The sequence below is a fragment of the Anas platyrhynchos genome, chromosome 13 (genome assembly GCF_047663525.1).
Source record: "Anas platyrhynchos isolate ZD024472 breed Pekin duck chromosome 13, IASCAAS_PekinDuck_T2T, whole genome shotgun sequence".
In the NCBI taxonomy this organism is placed as follows: domain Eukaryota; kingdom Metazoa; phylum Chordata; class Aves; order Anseriformes; family Anatidae; genus Anas; species Anas platyrhynchos.
The window spans coordinates 18062397-18083307 of record NC_092599.1 but is presented as its reverse complement, the minus strand read 5'-3'; the positions used below and the strand labels follow the sequence as shown (position 1 = coordinate 18083307).

The window sequence follows — 20911 nt, the reverse complement described above, 5'->3', positions numbered from 1 at the left end:
AGGGCCTGCGTCCAAAAACGGAGGGTGTAGGTGATAAAAAGCCTGTTGCATCCCCACTGGCTGCACTGCGCTGTGGAGGGCGCCTTGTCCAAACCGAGGTGTCCCGTGTGGCCTGGTCACAGGCAGGCAGTGCAGCAGGCTGTCACCGTGACAGGGAGCGCGGCCCGCCCTGCTCTGTCTGGATCTTGAAGTGATGCTTTGCTCCCTCCGGATGGGTGCTTGGACCCGAAAAGGAGGCTTTGGAACCTAAAATTTAGGCCTCGGCTCCTAGCATGAGGATTTGGGAATTTGAAAGCAGGGGTGTTCCTCTCAAATAAGGCCTCGCCATTTAAAAAGGCCGCTTTGCACCTTGCATTGAAAATGTGGACCCTAAAAATCGGGCATTGTGCCCTAAAAATGGCAGCCTGGCTAGTAAGAGTGTGGCTGGAAGCAAGGAAAATCTAGCTTTAGATCCAGAAGCAAGTGTCAGGGCCCTGACCCAAAGCACTCAGTCACTTGAAAGGAGCACCCTGTCTCTTAAATGGAAGGTTAAGGCAATCAGAAGAAGAGTTCAGATACCAAGTGGAGGTTGTGGACCCTGAACATAGGGATTTGGGGTGAAATAAGGAAGCATGGGGCCCTAATAATGAGGTTTTGGACTGTTAAAATTTCATGCGGGGAGGAGGCAAGAGGCAGTGAGGAGGAGGAGAGGGCGTGTCTTGTATCTCCAAGTCAGGCTTTGGAGCTGAAAGCTGGGCCTTTGGACTCTGCAGCTCAGGGTCTGGATTCAAAAGTGTTGTTTTGCACCCTCCATCTAGATGTTTGGACCCAAAGAGGAGGGTAAAAAACAAGGGGTAAGCATCTTAATATCTTTATTATCTTGTTTATAATATCTTTTTTATAATATCTTTATTATAAATGGAAGGCACAAAGCAAGCCAGCAACAGAGACTGTCCAAGAGAAATACTTGGTGCTTTATAAACAAACAAGGAAGTACCCTTAGGTGGGTGTGATAATCCTCCTCTAATGCGTTTTTGGAGTGCAAAAATAGATTTGTTCCTTTCTTGCTCTTCTCTCCAGGACAAAGGCAGAATAGGCAACTGCAAAGTTAGACCAGGGAGGTCAGTTTGTTCCATACTGAGAAAGACAAGCCTGTAAAACAAACTAGACAGATTTTCTTGGTACTATTCATCTTCCTTCAGCAAAGGCAAAGCTTATGACACTTGTTGGTGTGTGTATATATATTTATCCAGTGCTCTCACAACAAAATTTTGATTTGAAGAGGGCACACAGATCTGATTTTTTTTTTTCTTTTCCAGTAACTAGTATAATAAGCACTGGTATTTTTGTATAAAAACAGAAAAATACAAACCAAAAGACTGAATATTATGTGGTATGCCTGACATTAAAAAAAAATGGTGGTTTCAAAGCAATATGTACCCTGGTGTGTTTGCCATATCCTAGAGTCCAGCTTAAAGTGTACCTGATCTGTATTGCATTTTGATATTAATCTCTATGTACAATGTTTTGCATGTAATTTATATGGTTCTTGGAAGAAAAAAAAAAAAAGAATGAATTGTCAGTTAGCTTCTTCTGAGAAAACAGATTCCAAGCTGAGATACTACTCAAATCAGAAGTGGACGAGCAGTTGAGGGGTGGGAAAGGGGATACATATACAAAATTTAACATAAATAAATAAATAAATAAAACATGCTGGGGGTGGGGGAGAAGGGAAATGGTTTTGAATCAATAAAGCTTTGGCTGTTGAGCAGAAACAATGCGCGAGTGCATCCAGAGAATAAAATGTGCCCACATGTAACTGTGACGTCCACAGTGTGTCCACCAGCTTGTGAAATCAATCCCACATCTTCTCGTGGTGCTGGATGAATGGCTGAGCTTCCCATCTGAGCAAGGCAGAGCGTGCAAGTAGGGCCTGCAGGGTGGAAAGCGGGATGGGGATCAAGAAGCAAGCCCACTGCTATGACAGAGTCCCTATAGGCAGTGTGGGTTTTCTCTCTATGCAAGCCTCATTATTCAGAGGCAGAGTGTGGCTTCGTCCATTCAAGGTCCAGAATCAGTTGTCAAATGCTAGCCAAAGCCAGTGGCTCCTGGGCTATGTGACAAACTAACCCTAGAGCCAAAATCCTCCTTGTCCTCTTACCTGGTGCCCTTTCTGCGATGCCTTTAGGGTGAGTCAAGGCTATGATCTCCACCTTCTGGGGCTGGTGTTTGAGCTATGTCCTACCTCAGTGCTGAGACTCTTTTGCCTCTGTAGAGGCCCTTTGCCATGACGCGAGTGACGATGAGAACTAAAATCAACTAGCCTCTGAAACGTTCTTGTTCCCAAGCACAGTTTTTTCACTGGCTTGCTTGAACTCCTAGTTTTTGGCCGAGAAGCTATTGTTTCTCTGTGCTTTTAATAAGAGGCTTTCTCTGGAGCCAAGTCAGGATGGCAAGATTGAGCTGGGCAAGGCTATCGAGGAGGAAATCCAGTGTTCCCAGCTGGGTGTCTGACCCTTGGAGCCCGGGCCAACTGATCTGAAGCGGCTGTAAAAGCTTTATTTCGCAGCATCGCTGTCTTCCCTGCTCGCATTCTAGGCACGGTGTTTCTGCTGACAGCGTCTTCCACCTCCTCAGCAGAAGCTGCTTCTTTCTTTAAACGTAGTACAGGCTGGACGCAAAGAAAGAAACTGTTAGCGGTGCTTTTAGCTATTTAAATGGGGAGAAAAACAGCCACTGTTTCTTTCTTTGTCTTTTGTTTCTTTGGCTCCTCTCCCACGTCCTTAATTGCCAAGCCGCTAGCGGCTCTGGTGACGTGTCCCGTGGGTGTCTGTGCAGTGACGGGGCTGCCTCAGCCCTGTGTACCCCAGGAGAGACATTTGGGGGGCTCTTTGCTGCTACCACAGGGCGCAACCTGCGGGTCCTGGGGCAGGCAGGATGAGTGCTGCTGGGCCCGGAGGGTAGGCCTGGCCTGAGAGGAGTTTGGGGCTTAAAGCAGGCTTGTCCTGCCCCAGCCTTCTCCAGAACCTGTGTGCCTGGCTCTGGAAAGCCGTGACAAGACATAAAATGACTCGCAGCTTGCCACGAGAGCTGCGGTGGTGGAGGAATGGCCGCCTCAAGGGGCTGAGGCCAGGCACCATCACGGGCAGGACTCGAGAGACGAGGCACGATCTTGGCACAGACAGAGAAGGGAAGGGGAAGCGCTGCTCTGCTGGCCCTGAGCGGTGCAGCCCCAGGAGAAAAAAAAATCTGTGTTTCCTTCCGCTGATGTCCACGCTGAAGGTGCAGAAGGGTTCCGTGCTGTTGCTTGGGTCAGCCTTGTTGCCAGGTTGGGAATGTTTAGCCTCCCGGTGCTTCGGTGCTGTTGGGCTGCACTCAGAGTGTGAGCTCTGGGCGTTATTTCTCAACTACTGCGTTATTTGAGCGTACAGACCCGAGATATTCTGCGGATAGGTGATTTAAGCCACGTCAGAACCACCGCTGTGGCGTGTGCCAGCGTCGGACGCCCGTTCGACTGGTCGGGCGGAGCAGGTGAATTGAATTTGGTGCTGGGTGGCGAGGTGGTGTTGGGGGAAGAGCTAGGCTAAGGAGAGCTTCCTCTTGCTCTGCCCCTTCCCATCTCAAATGGCCGCTTCCTGGGGAGATGGGCTCGTTGGGAGGTTAACTACAACGTTACAGTGAGGATGAGGAATCCTCTTTAGTCCCGTAGGTATTTGCTGCCAGGCGGCAGCGTTGATTTCTGAAATTGTATTTCAAAAAGGAAAAAGAAAGGAAATCTGTATTCTTTGACATACCCTCTTTTCTCGGAGAGTAGATGTAGGAGCTTCAGCAGTGCCCTTCCTCCGGAAACGATTCCCAGTGTCTGCTCAGACACTGAGGAGGGAAATGGAGGAGAGCCACCCGCTATAAATAAAGGAAAGAAGGGCTCATGGATTAAGGGAGAACCACTACTTCAAAAATTGGTGCTCTCTACAAACCGGTTAAGGCTTTGGGACCTGCAGGTGCTGCCTACACCTGTGTGCGTTGCAGTCGTGCCTGTTGCCACTGAGCAAAACGGGGAGAGCTGCTTTGTCGAACGCGGCGTGTTAAAGCACGTGCCGCTGCCTGGAAGAAGAGCACGGACTTCCCTCGTGTGGGACTTCTTCCCTAGCGATCTGTGGTTTACCTGATGTTTTCCCATAAGCTGTGAATGTTTAAAAGAAAAAAAAAAAAAGAAAAAAAAAAACCAAAACCCAACCCCAGCGTTGAGAGTGGTGAGGCAGATCCTCACCTGGGGACTCAGAGTCAGCGGTGACATCACCATGCGAAGCATTGTGTGCGCTTCGGGTCGGGGCTGCTGTGAGCCTCGCAGCGGGGTGGGAGAGCAGATCCGGGGTGCCTCTGTGTCAGCCCTGTGCCCTGGTGGCTTCGTGAGCACTGAGAGTTTGACTCCTGTGTTCCCAGCTTTCGCTTGCGCACCTGCGGTGTGGCAGAGCCAGCGAGCTGCTTCCTCAGCTGGAGGAGGAAGAGGAGTGACCTCAACATTGCCGAGGTAAAGCACAATTATTGAAAAGATTTGGCAAAGATGTGGGTTGTAGCAGCGCGGCTGCTGCAGCTGCAGCAGATCCTGGAGCATTGGAGAAGATAGAGAGGGGTTTCTTGGTGAAAAGACTGCTGTTAAAAGCGTTTTCATGCCAGAAATTAGGAGAAACGCCTCTGTTGTTTGACATCCTCTATTGACCTGGCACATTGGCATTACAGCGTACCTGGCACGCTGTTTGTATGAAAAAAAAAGGTCTTTTAGTCAGGGCAGGCCAGAAACCTGCCTTGGCACTTCCACATGGCAGCAATGCTTACAGACCCTGCATCCTGGCTGCCAGGCCAGGATCTAAATCCGATGGTGCTGTTGGTAAACTGAAGCTCAGGAAGCGCTTCTGGGTTTTTCTGTACTTCCATGTGAACTTTTACCTTAACTTAAGCTATTTTCGTCACAACAACTAGGTTTAAAAGCAGTTTCAGTTTAACATCTACATGCTTGGGTGTTATTAACAGAGCTTTGTATATTGAGCTGGTGCTTGGTAGGAGAAAAAACATAAATCTTCCCTGGGAAACTTGGACCCCCTCAGCTACATACTGCTATGAGGAAACTCAGATGTAAGACCACACTTAAATAACACATCAGCAGAGCTGTTGTGCTCCTGACCACCAAAGGCACCTTTTTCCAACGCCGTCGTACTGGAAGTTGATGCAGCTGGTTCCATCCGTAACGTGGGACTGTACAGAGCTGTAAAAGAAATATTTTTTCACAGCTTTGGAGAAAGTGAAGCAGAGAAAACCCCACCTAACCACTGATACCTGGACCCCAAACTGCCACAGACTGACAGTGATGCCCACTGGATATCTCCTGCTGCCTTCTGACTGCTCCAGCAGAAGTCCCGTTTGAATTAGCCAGCAGGTCCCTCTGAGTGGCTTTGCTGAAACTCCTGCCGTAGGAAGTATCCTACGGGAGCCAAGTTGCTAAACTGATGTGTGGTTTTCCCTTAACCCCCTCAGCCCTGACTTTGCAGCTCCTGACGACACTGCCAACGTGTGCAGTGTCACCGTGTGCCAGCTAGGTGCCAGCTGCCATGGTTTATAGATTGTAAAATGAGTGATTTGGGACTCGTGAGCACTGAGAACAGGTTAGCAATTGCTTAAGAGCTTTACTTGTGTCGCTCTGGGGCAGGGAGATGGGTGAAACATCTTAGGCTTGAAAGTGATTCCCTGCAGAGGGACGTGCTCAGATCTGCACAACAGATCTGTCGTTTTGGTCACCTTATTAGATCCCTGCTTGAGAGGTTGCTTGCAAGAATCGATTCCTCTTCACCTTGATGTGTCAAGCTAAAGAGAAATCTGTGCCGAAGCACTGTCTGATCAGACGAGTGCCTCAGTTCAGGATTGTTCTTGGACAGCTCCAGAAACACCAGGACGATCAGCGCCTTCAGGAACAGATTAATTGGATCTTGAGGCTGTCATAAAACAGGTCCCTGACGTTTGAAGACTCTTCCAATAGTTTGGGCCAGCAAGGAGCAGCTGTAGCTGGCGGCTGCGGTAACTCGGGGCTCAGAGTCTCAGAGAGCGTGCTGAAAGGTGCCCCCCAGCTGGCTGCTGGAGGAAGCTGAGGCAGCGTTCAGCTCTAACCTTTGCCTTCTTGGCTGGCATCTTTGCACTCCTGCTGTCAGTGGGTATTGAGTGTCCTTCCCCCCAGCCTCAGCACGTGCCCTCAGATGTAGGCAGCGTTTAGCAGCTAGAATTTACTCCAATATAAAGAGTACAAATCATGCGTTTTCTGCTTTTGCTTTGGAACTCTTAGCTTGAGGTTTTCCTGCAGGCCATGAGGTTTCTTGCAGCAGCAGGGATGAGTTCTGTTAGCAAGAGGCTGTTCTGTGCTTCGACTGTGGGAAGATGAATGGTTCCCTGTGCAACGCGAAATAGAACTTGACACCTAGCACACCGCACTTGCAGCCTGTGGGGTGCTTTAACAAGCAGGTAAATCAGCAGAGGCTGTTTTGCAGCCGGGGTGATGCTGGGTGATTAAAAAGCAGGGGCAGAACAAGGAGTTTCTAGTGTTTGTTCTTGCTTGTCATCCGACTCTCCACTTCCACTGTTCTTTAGAAAAAAAAAAAAACAAAAAAAAAACAACAAAAAACAAGGGGTAAGCATCTTAGTATCTTTACTGTAAATGGAAGGCACAAAACAGACCAGCAACAGAGACTGTCCAAGAGAAATACTTGGTGCTTTATAAACAAACAAGGAAGTACCCTTAGGTGGGTGTGATAATCCTCCTCTAATGCGTTTTTGGAGTGCAAAAATAGATTTGTTCCTTTCTTGCTCTTCTCTCCAGGACAAAGGCAGAATAGGCAACTGCAAAGTTAGACCAGGGAGGTCCGTTTGTTCCATACTGAGAAAGACAAGCCTGTAAAACAAACTAGACAGATTTTCTTGGTACTATTTATCTTCCTTCAGCAAAGGCAAAGCTTATGACACTTGTTGGTGTGTATTTCCAGACCCCCAGCTACTGGCACTGTAGCGCATCTCTAATTCTTTGGTACAAAAGGTTCAAAATCTCGTAATGCAAAAGTTTCACAGGCACCCTGGAGCAAAAAAAAAAAAAAAAGAAATCTAAAAATCTTACCAACTTCTATTACAGACCTGCTGAGTGCACCAGAGTTACTCATTTTTATTCAGGCTTTCAGGGGCAACTTCAGTTGGTTTAGCGCCTGGATTGCCGTGTTAGCAGATGTCAGTTTAAAAAAAAAAAAAAAAAGCTTTTGAGGTCCTTTTTAAAATGAGACTGCTTTTTTGGAATTTAGGGCTGCGAGGTATGCTTGGTTTTGCTTTCTTCCCATTCCTTAGACCAGATCCATTCAGATTCTGAACAGCGTTCCCGGTCTGTTCAGGAAACTGGAAGGCAACAAGCAAAATGATGAGCTCCTTGGGCAGTCAAAAGAGCTACATCTGGAGAGTGTTTTGAGTCAAACTTCCATGCTAAGGAGCACCAGTAATTGTTAGAAGTAGATGCAGAGGAACCTGCATGGCACTGGGTGTGTTTCTGAAGGTGCTAAAGGTGCGAAGTGACGATTCCTATCCATAGTAAAGAAGAGAAGGAAAGCTTGCACTTAACTACTGTTTTTATTCCCTTTGTCCAGCAGTCAAAAGCAGTAACTAATATGAGAAGCCAACTTTTCCTCTCTTTATTTTAGATTTGGGAAAATTCCCTGCCAAAAAAATATTTCCTGGAAAATTCACTAGTGTTTGTGTGAGTAAAAGGTTCCAACCTTTGATTATTAATTTGTAAGAACTATTTCATCCACTTTTGTCCAGAAGAGTCAGAAATAATTTGCACAGAAATGTGCAGCGTTTTCATGAAAGGATTCAGAATCACTCTAATTTGAACTTTATCTGGTCTGGTTGCAGGTTTTGTGACATTTAGTGTCTTTAAAAAAAAAAAAAGAATCAAAATTTCTGACTTCATCTCAGAAAAAAGAAAAACAAAATGCTTGTGGCTAAATAAAATCTGTTGCAGCTCTGCTCATCGAAAAATCATTGGCTGTTAAATTGAAGAAGACCTAAGTCGTCTTCTCTAACCTTTCATGATCCTGCAGCAATGGATGAGGATGGAGATATGGATTAGGGAACAGCACGTGATGGCAAACCTGTGGTATTTGCTACAGCGCAGAAAGAAAAACCCAATTGCTTCCAAAAAATCCAACTAATTCAAAATCCTTGGTATCATGCAGCCATGCCACTGGCAAAGTGAGCATTCCCCTGCCTCTCAAAGCTTGCTGTACCCTTGATCTGCTGTCTTCCTGCTCTTAATTGATTGCAACTCTACGTGTCTGATCAGGGCTACGAGTTGTTCTCGCTATGGAGATCATACAACATACACTGTGCACGCTTGTGTGTATAGATCTGTTTATCCTGTATGCATGTACATACGTCTGCATATTTGTGTGCTGGCCCCCAGATCACTCATGTTACAAAGCATCGGCCTCGAAGGCATACTCATCAAAATCTTTTGTAGAGCCTCCATTTTTTTCTAGTTCCCTCAAAATGAGAGAATTTCTACGCGCTCTCTGTGTCGAAAAGGCAAAAATTCTGATTTTCACTGTCGCTCTCGCTAACTTTCTCTCACTCCCTCCTCGTGTGTGTATAAACACAGACGTGTGTATGCGTATGCACATCTGTGGATTTATATGCACTGGTATGTTTTTTGCTGTACAGGTAATAAAGACAGGGAAAGGTTTTTGTGTTTTCTTAATAGGTGAAGAAATCTTGAAGACCAGAGATTGGAACATACTGAATTTTAAATTAAAAAAAAAAAAAAAGTTAGATTGACCGGCTGTAGAACATGGAGCCTCATTTTTGCAGCCACTTTGAATCACGAGTTCATCTCTAAATGCGCTGGGTTTTTTGTTTTTGTTTTGTTTTGTTTTTTGGTTTATATTGTTTTGAAGAGCTAACTAACCCTGGCTGTCTCCAGTCTGAGAGAGCATTCAAATGGACTTGCTTCCTCTATTAGTTATAAGCTGTTTAAAAGCGCATGCTATGTTTGAATTGTGGATGAGAGGTTCCCTTGGCAAAGTGAGGAGGAAAATTCTTCCTAGCCCTTTATTAATAATTCACGGATTCAGTCTTGGTTCGGCCTCCAGGAGAAGTTAACTGGAAGTCTTTGAAGATCGATAACTTTGCTGAGGTTGTCCAGGTAGGTGAAATGGAAGACCCACAGTGCCTGCAACGTGCTGTTTAATGCGTCCTAACTGTGTTCTAGAGAAGTTATTTGTAGCCAGAGTTGATTATTGACTTGCATGTATGATCAGGTGGATTTTTAAGGAGTGACTCCGTTTTCAGGCTTCCAGGTGTGCTCCAAGTCATCTTATTGAGGATGTGGAAGAGAACGCTTGCTGACAAAGCTCCTGGCAGCTTTAGGGAACTTTCATATTTAGTTAGTTCATGTAACAGCTGATTTCAAGGCTTTGCTCTCTTCGAGAGACTGATAACTTGATTTGATGAACTGAAGAAAGCTGGAAAAATGTTGGTTCCTCATTATTTTTCACTTGTTACTTTCTTCAGGAGGGTTACTTTTCAAAAGAAGGTTTCCCTGCTCACAAGCCGGTAGAAGACTTTCAGCCCAAGCAAGGGTGAAGACAGCTCTCTCCAAGAGCAGAGGAAGTCCCTGTGGAGAGAAGCCGAGCTTGTTAGCAGAACTCGTCGGCATGTCTAAACAAGGAGAGGATTGCTACTTCTATTTCTATTCTACCTGTACCAAGGTATGGCTGGCTTTCCTTTGCTTTGCTTTTTTTTCCCCATTTTTTTCAGGAAGGAGTAGATTAGGAGGAGGAAGCACACTGGTCTTTGGTTAACTTGAGAACCAGATAGATTCTGAATTCAGTTGTAGCAACCTTAGGCAGCAGCATGGCCATTTTTGAGGCTGTACTCTATTTTCCTCGTTGGTTTCCTTTTGGTTCCAGGGAGACAAATGTGCCTACCGCCACTGCGAAGCTGCTCTGGGCAATGAGACGGTCTGCAAGCTGTGGCAGGAGGGTCGTTGTCTCAGGAACGTCTGCCGATTCAGACACATGGAAATTGACGTGAGTGCCTAACGATGTGTTCTCAAACTAAATCAACAAAAGCATTTTTCAGTGCCGTAGGTGTACTGATTGTGCTTGTGCAGGATAGATTCGTTTGCTTCAAAATCATGCTGGTTTCTGTTACCAAGAGAGGGGGTGGGAGGAAGCAGAGGGAAATAAAATCCTTCCGATAACGCTGTTCTAGCTGCCTGGGGTAGGAAGTGGGGAAAGTTAAAGGTGCAGAAGAACTAAGTCTCCAAGAAGTAGTTCTAGACAGGGTTAACCTAGGCAATTTCAGATGTTCTTTTTCCCTCTGAATAATGCTAGTATAATCCTAGGTGTATTAGTTTAAGCCACCCTCAACTGATGTCTGAGAGTGCCTGTCTTCTCAAACTGAATGATGACAAATCTAAATGTGCATAGTGGTTCCAGCTTATGCAAACTTTGTGAATATGCCCAGAAATACTCCACTTAACTGAGAAACTGACCTTTGGAATGATGTTTCAGCACTGTGTTGTGACAGCTGTCATGATCTGGAGCTGCGCATCTCTTTGCAAGCCTCAGGTGCGTGTTATCACGAGCTTTTCTTTCTTTCTGTCTTCAGAAAAAGCGCAGTGAGATTCCTTGCTACTGGGAGAAGCAGCCGGGAGGCTGTCAGAAAGCCAACTGTGCTTTTCGTCATGCAAAGGGACGTGACATCGATGGACAATTCTTCCCACCAAGCAAGAGTGAGTTTAGGTCCTTTTTCTTGAAGCGCTTAACTTGGAGTATTACTTAGTGGGTGCCAATCCTGTAGGGGGCATCAGGTAACTGTTCATTTGTGAGTGCAGGAAAAGGTCTGCAGTCATAGGTGTACTGCACGGAGTGTACTGCTGGTGTTTGTTTTCTGCTTTCGTGCTCAGCTTCTCTTGGCTTTGTGTGATGTTTGCCTTGCAGTTTGCTTCCTGTTGTTTCATCTTTTGCTGGGTGGCAGGGAGATGTGTTGTTGTTCAAAGGGAAGTCATTGTTGACGGTGTAAACAGTGATGGGATGGGCAAAAGCAGATGCTGAATTCGTTGTCTGTGCGGGTTATCTGCCTTTCCTACCACCTCTTTGCCAAATTGTGGTCAAAGTTTTAAACTGCCATATTACCGATGATCCTCCTCTTCCTCTAGCTACACTGCCAAGTCCGCCTGAGTCCGCGGACGATGCTTTCAAAGTGGCTCAGATGTCACTGCAGCAAAACAAACTTTCTGTCCAGTCAAATCCCTCTCCACAGCTAAGGGGGTGATGAAAGTGGAAAACTCTGAAAATGTCCCAAGCCCTACACACTCTCCAGTTGTAATCAATGCTGCAGATGATGATGAAGATGATGATGGTGAGCATGTTTTGGTTCTTGAAGGAATTTGTGCTGTAAATGGTTGTGTAAATCTTTGGTTCTTGAAGGAATCTGTGCTGTAAATGAAAGTATAAATCACAGATGACCTGAGGTCTGACTAGCGATAGGGCAGGCAGTGTGGCCAGGTCACTGGTGGCTTTGTCTGGCAGTCAGTGGACAGAACCTGAAACGTTGGAGGAAAGCTTAGAACCACTCCTGGCTTTAGCTGGTCTGTTGTGTAAAGTTCTATGTGAAACTAGGAAGGAAATTTCTTTTTTCTGTCTGAAGAGCAATGTGTTGTGTAGTAGTTAAAGCTGCAGAGAGAATCTAGAGTCCTAGATGTTTTGTCCTAGTGTATTCTACTTAGGAGTTCATCAGGTCAGTGTAGCTGTTTTAAAAAAAAATAATAAAAAAAAACAGCAACAAAGTTTTTTATATGAAGCATGGGCTGAAGTGTCACTGCATGAGCTACGTAATCATGAACAATCTGGTCTATGCATAACTGAATAGATTTTTCCCCTTCAGACCAACTTTCTGAGGAAGGAGAAGAAACTAGAACTCCCGTCCAGCAACCAGCTGCGGAAGGCAAAAATGGATTACGGGTGATTTCCACTCGCAAAGGCAGTTCTACTACTACTAAACAAGGTATTGATGCACCTTAGTAGGATAAATCAGAAGAACTTGACAGTTAACTCAAAAGCAGTGTGGTGTAAAAACACAACAAAATGTAGGGGTGCTGAATGGACTCGGTTATTTCCATGATCTCATTTCTGCCATGAATACCATCATGTGCCCATTGGGTCAGAAAGGTGAACTCCTTTTCTTTACTTTTGGAGAACAAAACAGGGCCACAGCGTGGAGTTGAAATGGCTGCACGTGCAGCCTTGCAACCACTGTTGATAAGCCATATCTAACGACAGAGGGATCTAATATAGTGTAAATGGATTAAAATTAAAACTACATTTTTAAGCCTGACGGATGAAAGGAGGGGCAAAATGCCCTTGGTTCTCTGGCTCTTTCACTTGTGAGGAGTGTTGACAGGCTTTATTCTAAATACTTCAGAAAGTTGCTGAGCGCTAAGAAGCCTGAGGAGCTGTGGTCCTCAGTGAGTGCCTCTAAGCCTGTCTCATGAACTGTTTCCTGTTTTCAGAGGGCAATCTGAATTTTGGAATAAAAACACTTGAGGAAATCAAATCGCAGAAGATGAAGGAAAAAAATAAGAGACACGGTGGTGAGTTAATATTCCCTACTTTCCTATCCTGTTCACGGCAGGTGATGGTGCCTGGGAGCTGCTTGAGGGACAGACTTCCATTTTTAGCTGGGGGCATCAAGCAACCTGATTCTCAGCCAGCTGGTATTCTAAATGGGAGTTCAAAGGGCAACCAGAGGCAAATTAGTCACCTCTCTTATTTACATGCTCTGCTTGCTGTATTTTGGACAGTAACAAATAATTTAAAGTTTTTTGTTCTTTGCGATAGTTTTTTATGTCGGGTAAACTTCCTTATGTTTTGGTTGCTCTGAACAGAAGGTTCTTCAAGATCTTCTCTTCGTCCCATTGATTCTATGATTTTTTCCTGCTCTAGAAAAGGAAAACGTCCAGACAGTGGTGAGAACTGTGACACTGTCTTCCAGGAAAGGTAATAGTGAATGCTTTTGTTTTGATTTCCTTACTCCTAAACTGGAGGGTTAAGCAATAATTAAAACAATTCACCCATGTTAGCCTTCTGGTGCTGCCTTCTGTTCAAAACGTGCTTTTATGCTTAAAGTCCCTGGTTGTACTGGCAAGATGTGGTGCTCAGGTTAAGTGCAGTGGCAGGAGAAAAGAAAAGTGTCAGTATGCAAATAGGGGGGTACCTGAAAAACAGAAGAGTAAGGAGAAGAAAGAGCTGTAGAAGACAGTGCTATATAAGAAGCAATTTCGGAGGCATTAAAGAGGCTGCCAGTGGCAGGTGTGGACACAGTATGACAGGAGTTTGTGTATAAATTGTTTAGAGCTGTGCAAATGCCTTTGAAAGGGAAAAAAGTGTGGAAGTACTTTTACTCGTAGACATTCACCTTCGAAAGGACTATTTGTCAGCATTTGTACCTAATAATATTCTGCTTGCTTATGCAGCTTTGTTCTGCACAAAGTATAGCTGTCAGGCAGACTCAGATTCACTCTCTACTATCTCAGCTGGAATTTGAAGCAAGCACTGAGACTATTAATATTTTTTTCCTATGTTAATTATAGTTAAAATATGAGTTTATGTGGTTTAGCTGTCAAAACAGTGTCTGACATGTTGGAGATGGGCTAACAGGATAATATTTCTGTTGGCTACTGGTTTCTGTGAAATAGAAAAAGAAAATCCCTTTTGTTTTAGGGGAGGAACCTGTGGTTCGACTAGATCTTGCTGCTAGACAAGGAAAACGGAAAGCCTCCGCGGGTAAGAACTTTTTATGAGCTGTTACGTAGGTGCTGCCTTCTATATATGACTGCATTAAAGAGTATTTTTGATGTATGAAAGGAAAATACGTTGCAGTGGAGATCTGTGTTGACTGCAGAAATGGTCAAAAAAAAAAAAAATCATTTATCAGCTGAAAGGCAATTCTATGAAAATATGCTTGAAAAATAGAAGCTTATTGTTGACTGTTCTCAAAGCTTCCTGCAAAGAAAAGTTCTTAGAATATTCCTTGTTTTCTCTGAAGATGATGTAAGCACCCTTCCAGTGAAGCGCCGCCTTGCTGAAAGGCTGGGGAAGAAGGTAGAGGCTCCGGGAAATGCTGACAAAGCACCCAAGAGAGATCCAGGTACTAACCGGGCATCTGGATTGGATTCCTGGGTTTTGTATTTAGTCTTTCTGTTTGTCCTTTTCCAGTGATGCTTCTTTTTGCATGTTGGCTGAGGTGGTAATCACTGGGATTCAAAGTTCCCTTTCCTGTCTTGTTTTGCAATGTGAACCTGAAGTTGACATTCTGCAGCCTCCCTAATTCGTTCTTTTTCTGTTTTGCAGTTCAAGTTGCCAAGTCTCTGAAGGACAGGCTGGGATTACCTCCGAAACAGACCAGTACTGAGAGAGGTAACAGCTAGATATTAAATATGCTTTCTCCTCCTTCCTTTCCATGAACTTGGACTGCTTTCATCCATCCCTAAAAACTAATTGAAACGAAAACAAAGAACTGATGCCTCTTGCTTGAGTGCTGAAGCTCTTCTGACAGCCACTATCAGAAATCTGGCTCTAGGTGTGTGTTTCTTTTCTACTTGTGCCTTGTCAAGGTTTTTGGCTGCTTCTGTGAACCGTTCCGTACAATTAGAACAGAACCACTGCCAGGAGCAGGAATTTGAAATGCAGTCTGAAAAAGTACTAAAGTAAAGCAGCATTTCTGTGTAGCAGTTCTCTCTGGATAGGGCTGGTCTTCAAAATACAAGTGGCTCAGAGGAGGAGGAGAATGTCGTTCTAAGGATATTGTTCTAAGATGCATTATTGGGAACACTCAAGATTAGTTTTCCTTAGTGCTCTGACAAATGTTGGAGACTGAAACTATTGCTGGACTCTCTTTAAATGTTGGTGCTTCTCCTCATTTCTTGATGATGACAGGGAAGGCTGCTAAGCCGATGGGAGAGATCCATGTGAAAACACTGGAGGAAATCCGTCGTGAGAAAGCTCTTCAGAGACGCGAAACTCAAGCCAAAGCCGAGGCTGAAGGGCATGGTAAAACTGAAGCTTCCAGCGCAGGGGCAAGACCTGCTCGTGCAGCTCCCTCAGCACAACCCGGACCTGCCCCAGCAGAGCAGAAATCTTTATGGAGCACAAAACTAACAGGTGCTCCATAAACAGATGCTTTAATGGCTGCCCCAGTGAGGTGCTTCCCATCTTGAGCAAGTTCAGTTTGCTCAGGATCTGCTTCATGGATAATTGCTGAATGGATTGCACATTGTAGCCTTTCTCTCTCTCTCTCATGGGGCACAAGGAAATAAATGCACAAAGGAAACAAGTACCCAGCTTTCTTTATTTCTGCCGTTGACCAAACTTTTTTTTCTCTTCTTTTTCAGGTGCTTTAAAAAAAGAAAAGAAGGCAGTGGAATTGAACCGGCCTTTTCCTAAACTTTCCTCTGTGCCTGATGTACAGGTGAGTCCTCTGTGAAGACACACATCCATTCGTACAATTTCTGATCATTCTGACAAGTTTGGTTACTCACCGTGTGCCACCCTCTTGAGCGTGTTCTTACCCTTCAGCACCTGGTAGGAGCTGCAGTGCAGTCTAAATCCTATCGCCAGCAGCATTTCCAGACAACTCTGTACTCCTCAAACTTGGAATCAGTCTGTTTATACCACAGCAACAAAGAAACCCTGTTAGCACCAGCTGAAATCTACACAGTTAACGTGGAGGGAATTCTTTTTGTTCTTACTGACTTGATCTGTCAGACAAAAAGAATGTGATAAATAGGTGTACAGCAGAACACCCTAGCTGTTTAAAGAAGCTTGCCATAGTGGATATTGCAGATACGTGAGACTGTGTCCATAGTAAAGCATGGCTCTTGTTACAGGCAGAATTTTAGGGAAAAAAAAAAAAATACAACAGTAACCTGAACGATATTAATATGCTGTTCCACATCAAGACCATTTTGGAGGGATTGCTGATCAGATTTTCTTAACGAAATCTCCACGGATTTTTTTTTTGGTCCTATTCATGCACTGCTTTTCTTTCCTTCTAGCCCACTCAGCAGAGTGGAAGTCTTAAATGTCCAGAGAAGAGCTTTGAAGAGAGCCGGTGGGAGAAGTGGCAACAGAGAGAACAACAAGAGAAGCTTGGGAAGGAGGAAGCTGCTGTCAAATCTGCTGCTGGCTTCTTTCATACCGAACCAGCAGGGAAAGTGGCAGCTCAATTTCAGGGCCGGGAAGCTAAAAGTAAGTGTTGAAGGTTAAGAGTTCCTTAGGTTGTCTTCTGAAATACAGACAGAAGATGACAATTCTCATGCTGTAACTCTGGCTGGGTGCATTTTGCCACGCAATGCTACGAAGCGAAGTGTGGACTTTCTTTTTCTTAGTTTGTTTCTTTTCCTGCCAGCCAGATGTTAGGTAAGGAACGGGAGAGTAGAAAATGACACTACAAATTTGGACTTTGTAGAACAACTTAACTGTGGGACATCACTGCAAGGGAGAGGAAGCTGGTACAACAGTTGCATACACTCTTGTCCTACTCTAACTGCTGCTTTTTCCTTTCCTAGAGGGAGCAGGACTTGAAATATAAAAGCTGTCTATATTTGTGAACGTAGCTTGCACTTAGGATTGCTATGTGTCTGAGGTTTCCCTTGTCCTGGATTCTTATTTACTGTAGCTATTCGGTTTCTTGGTTCCTTTGTATGGATTGTTGGTAGACAGAGTTTACTATGTGGAAAACATTCCTGAGAATCCAGGCAATGGCGGTGCAATTCTGCTGGCCAAATGCATTTAACTGTGTAGAAGGACTGTGGAAATGATGAAGAGAACCTGGATTTTTCCTGAGGCAGAGCAAGACTGTATCAGTTCTCTCTTCCTTTTACTCTAGCCAACTTGATGACATCTGCGAAGCCTTCGGGTGGGAAAGTGACTTTCCCCAAGAAGAAGGCACTGAAACGTAAGGCACCTGGGAGTTATCCCTCTGCCATAGCAGCTGTGGAACTCCGGAGTGCCTTGGATGCTGACATGATGGGACCTCCAGCCAAAAAAGCAGCCATGGTAAGGCCAGGGGCTAATGCAGAGATGGATCGCTTGTTAAAACCCTACCCTCCTCTAGGAGAAAAGGTGGAAAAGTCAAACGTTCTGCAGGCCTTCTGTTTCGTTTGAAATCCAGTAGCTGTCTACAGGATGCTTGTAGAACCCTTCTGTATTTATGAGCTGAATGGCACTCTTTAACCGGTACTGTGATGCTGTGATTTCTCTGGTGGGGGGGATTTTGTCCATGAATGCCATGTTCTTAAAAGACACAAGATCATGAGTAACCTCCAGGTGAATGTGAACTTTCTTCAGGAGCACCTTGGTTTTGTATTTTGGCCACGGCTCCGCAATGCCAGAGGAGAAGCAGTGTGGAGGAAAAAGCTATTAAGGAATCTTTTACCCATGTGTCATAAATACTGTTTTGCTGCTTTCTAGGGTGTTTCAGACGTGCCGGAGCACATCCCAGCCATCAGACTTGAAGAAAATGCCCCAAACAGGTGACAACCCCAACTTGTTCTTTTTCTTAATCAGTGTATATCCCCAGGGAAACATAAGTTCTGTCACATGTGGGAAAAAAGGAGGGTTCTGAGATCATTAAAGCCCAAATCCATCAAAGGAATAAGTCACCTGAAACCACTTTCTAGCAGCTAGCAGGATTGCTTAATTAGGCTTTCTTTAAATGCTGCAAGTCAGCACAGCTTTCCAGTGACTTCTTGGGTTGTCTGAATACCTGAACGAGGAGGACGTGAAGTTCTACTTCCTCGTGAGGTGATAGATGAGCAGTAGTGTCCTCTGCCTTTTGGTCCTCAAGAATGCCACCTCAACTCCAGGTGCCCTGGCTTCACAGATAAAGCCCCAGACTGAAAAATGTACCTGGTAACACATCGGGCTCTAAATGTAGCCCTGGGTTGATTGATAACAATCCCTGTGTAAGATTGAAGCGTAGGAGGGCTTGCCTACAGTTTTAAGAGCCGGTTTGCAGAAAAGGGATTTCCCGTTAAGAAATGGCATATCCTGATTGTTCTTTCTTGCTCTCCCAAGAACTGAAGTGCGTCTCGGAAGCCCGGCAAGATTAGAGGAGCAGATGGAGATCGATCTCGAGACCTCGACCTCAGCTTCTTCCCAGCTAGAAGAGGCACAGACACGCCGACTGAGTTCCACAGGGAACGCGCCCTTATCTGTGGATGACGATTTGGAGCAGCTACTTTGGGAAATCTCAGGAGGCAGACTGGAAGCCGAAAGCGACTTAGACCTAGGGAAGGACGACGATGAGCTCCTCCTTGAACTCTCCGAGATGATTGACAGTTGAACTGCGTAGTCCTATGGTATATTAAAAAAAAAATAAATAAATAAAACTGTTCTTCTTGTTGGATACCCCGAGGTGATCCTTTTTCTAACTGAGGCTTTGCAATGAGACTTAAAGCACAGTCTGAACTGGTAGCAATTGGCAGGATGTGCACTCAGTTGTCCTAAATTTCCCTGCTGGTCAGAGTTAAGGGCTTGTGCATCCGTTCTGTAACTATAGGTGGCTACCTTCGCTATCGAGAGGACAAAGCACTTCTTTTGGCACAGAAAGATCTCCATTGGCACGCCATGGTGGCTGCAAATCGATCTTCTGATGGAGCGATGCTCTGAAGGCTTAAACGTAAAGCTTCTTCCTTCCTCCCCCCTTGGCACAACTCGATGTTGGGCACATTGTGAAGCTTCGGTGTTCTGATTTCTCGGACAGTTGATAGCCAAATCCTGGAGTTACTATGTCAACTCGTGACTTCTACTCGTGTATGCCATTGTTTTGACTGTACCCGTGTCAGATGATGAAGCTGTAGGGGTGGGAGGGAGCAGAATCGTTATTCCAGTGTGTTGTGGACCGAGCTTGCTGCCAGGAGTGGGGGTGGGGGTCAGCCCACCCAGCCTTACTTTCAGTTCTCAGGGATGATCAAATGGTGAAAAACAGCAGCTCTGCCATGCGGCTCCGCTACCCCCACTCCCTTCTCTTGTGCTGTACCAAAGTTCCCCCAGGCTTTGGTTGGTGCTTTTGGCTGGTGTGAGGACTCCGGGGCGAGCAGTCGGGACTCTGCCGCAGTCACGGGGTCGCTGAAGGGTTGTTTAAGTGCCTCTTGGTTTTCAGAATTGCTCCCCTGAGCTGCTGGCTCTGCTGCCTGCTACAGCAAATGTTCGGGTGCCATCAGCATCGCGCTTGGGCGTGGGCACTGACCCTGCGGAGGACAGTGCTGAGATTCGGGTGTATTGTGTACCCTGCCACCAGCCATCGTTTTTTTCCCCTAGCAGATCAATTTTGGATTATTTTCCGACCTTTTTGCGGCACGGTAGGCTCTTCCCGCTATGATTTGTGAAGCTGTGGGGGCCCTCAGGCATTTGCTGCTGGCAGAGGAAAAGCGCTTGTCGAATTTGTTGTAAATACTTAATGTTTGGACAAAACCACACGTCTGTGTGTTGAGGGATGGGGATCAAGAAGCAAGCCCACTGCTATGATAGAGTCCCTATAGGCAGTGTGGGTTTTCTCTCTATGCAAGCCTCATTATGCAGAGGCAGAGTATGGCTTCGTCCATTCAAGGTCCAGAATCAGCTGTCAAATGCTAGCCAAAGCCAGTGGCTCCTGGGCTATGTGACAAACTAACCCTAGAGCCAAAATCCTCCTTGTCCTCTTACCTGGTGCCCTTTCTGCGATGCCTTTAGGGTGAGTCAAGGCTATGATCTCCACCTTCTGGGGCTGGTGTTTGAGCTATGTCCTACCTCAGTGCTGAGACTCTTTTGCCTCTGTAGAGGCCCTTTGCCATGACGCGAGTGACGATGAGAACTAAAATCAACTAGCCTCTGAAACGTTCTTGTTCCCAAGCACAGTTTTTTCACTGGCTTGCTTGAACTCCTAGTTTTTGGGCGAGAAGCTATTGTTTCTCTGTGCTTTTAATAAGAGGCTTTCTCTGGAGCCAAGTCAGGATGGCAAGATTGAGCTGGGCAAGGCTATCGAGGAGGAAATCCAGTGTTCCCAGCTGGGTGTCTGACCCTTGGAGCCCGGGCCAACTGATCTGAAGCGGCTGTAAAAGCTTTATTTCGCAGCATCGCTGTCTTCCCTGCTCGCATTCTAGGCACGGTGTTTCTGCTGACAGCGTCTTCCACCTCCTCAGCAGAAGCTGCTTCTTTCTTTAAACGTAGTACAGGCTGGACGCAAAGAAAGAAACTGTTAGCGGTGCTTTTAGCTATTTAAATGGGGAGAAAAACAGCCACTGTTTCTTTCTTTGTCCAGGGCAGCCACGAATGCTTGCGTGACGTGGGCTCCTCTCCCACGTCCTTAATTGCCAAGCCGCTAGCGGCTCTGGTGACGTGTCCCGTGGGTGTCTGTGCAGTGACGGGGCTGCCTCAGCCCTGTGTACCCCAGGAGAGACATTTGGGGGGCTCTTTGCTGCTACCACAGGGCGCAACCTGCGGGTCCTGGGGCAGGCAGGATGAGTGCTGCTGGGCCCGGAGGGTAGGCCTGGCCTGAGAGGAGTTTGGGGCTTAAAGCAGGCTTGTCCTGCCCCAGCCTTCTCCAGAACCTGTGTGCCTGGCTCTGGAAAGCCGTGACAAGACATAAAATGACTCGCAGCTTGCCACGAGAGCTGCGGTGGTGGAGGAATGGCCGCCTCAAGGGGCTGAGGCCAGGCACCATCACGGGCAGGACTCGAGAGACGAGGCACGATCTTGGCACAGACAGAGAAGGGAAGGGGAAGCGCTGCTCTGCTGGCCCTGAGCGGTGCAGCCCCAGGAGAAAAAAAAATCTGTGTTTCCTTCCGCTGATGTCCACGCTGAAGGTG

At 46.0% G+C, this 20911-nt stretch overlaps 1 protein-coding gene and 1 pseudogene across 1 annotated transcript; both read left to right on the top strand.

Annotated features, from left to right (window-relative positions):
* The first annotated feature begins 1687 nt into the window (after positions 1-1687).
* LOC140003567 (zinc finger CCCH domain-containing protein 11A-like) lies at positions 1688-14407 on the top strand (annotated as a pseudogene).
* Positions 14345-18471, top strand: LOC140003569 (zinc finger CCCH domain-containing protein 11A-like). Its single transcript, XM_072044282.1, has 7 exons — positions 14345-14480; positions 15000-15224; positions 15455-15531; positions 16118-16310; positions 16951-17120; positions 17535-17596; positions 18141-18471. Exons 2-7 carry the CDS (start codon positions 15017-15019, stop codon positions 18406-18408), a joined length of 978 nt encoding a protein of 325 aa, XP_071900383.1. The 5' UTR covers positions 14345-14480; positions 15000-15016; the 3' UTR covers positions 18409-18471.
* Positions 18472-20911: the final 2440 nt, after the last annotated feature.

Bases quoted from the DNA above. Each gene is read 5' to 3' on its own strand.
- LOC140003569 (XM_072044282.1), top strand. From the start codon at position 15,017: ATGGGAGAGATCCATGTGAAAACACTGGAGGAAATCCGTCGTGAGAAA. The intron at 15,225-15,454 runs GTGCTCCATAAA...CTTCTTTTTCAG, and splicing joins ATGGAGCACAAAACTAACAG to GTGCTTTAAAAAAAGAAAAG. The intron at 16,311-16,950 runs GTAAGTGTTGAA...CTTTTACTCTAG, and splicing joins TCAGGGCCGGGAAGCTAAAA to CCAACTTGATGACATCTGCG.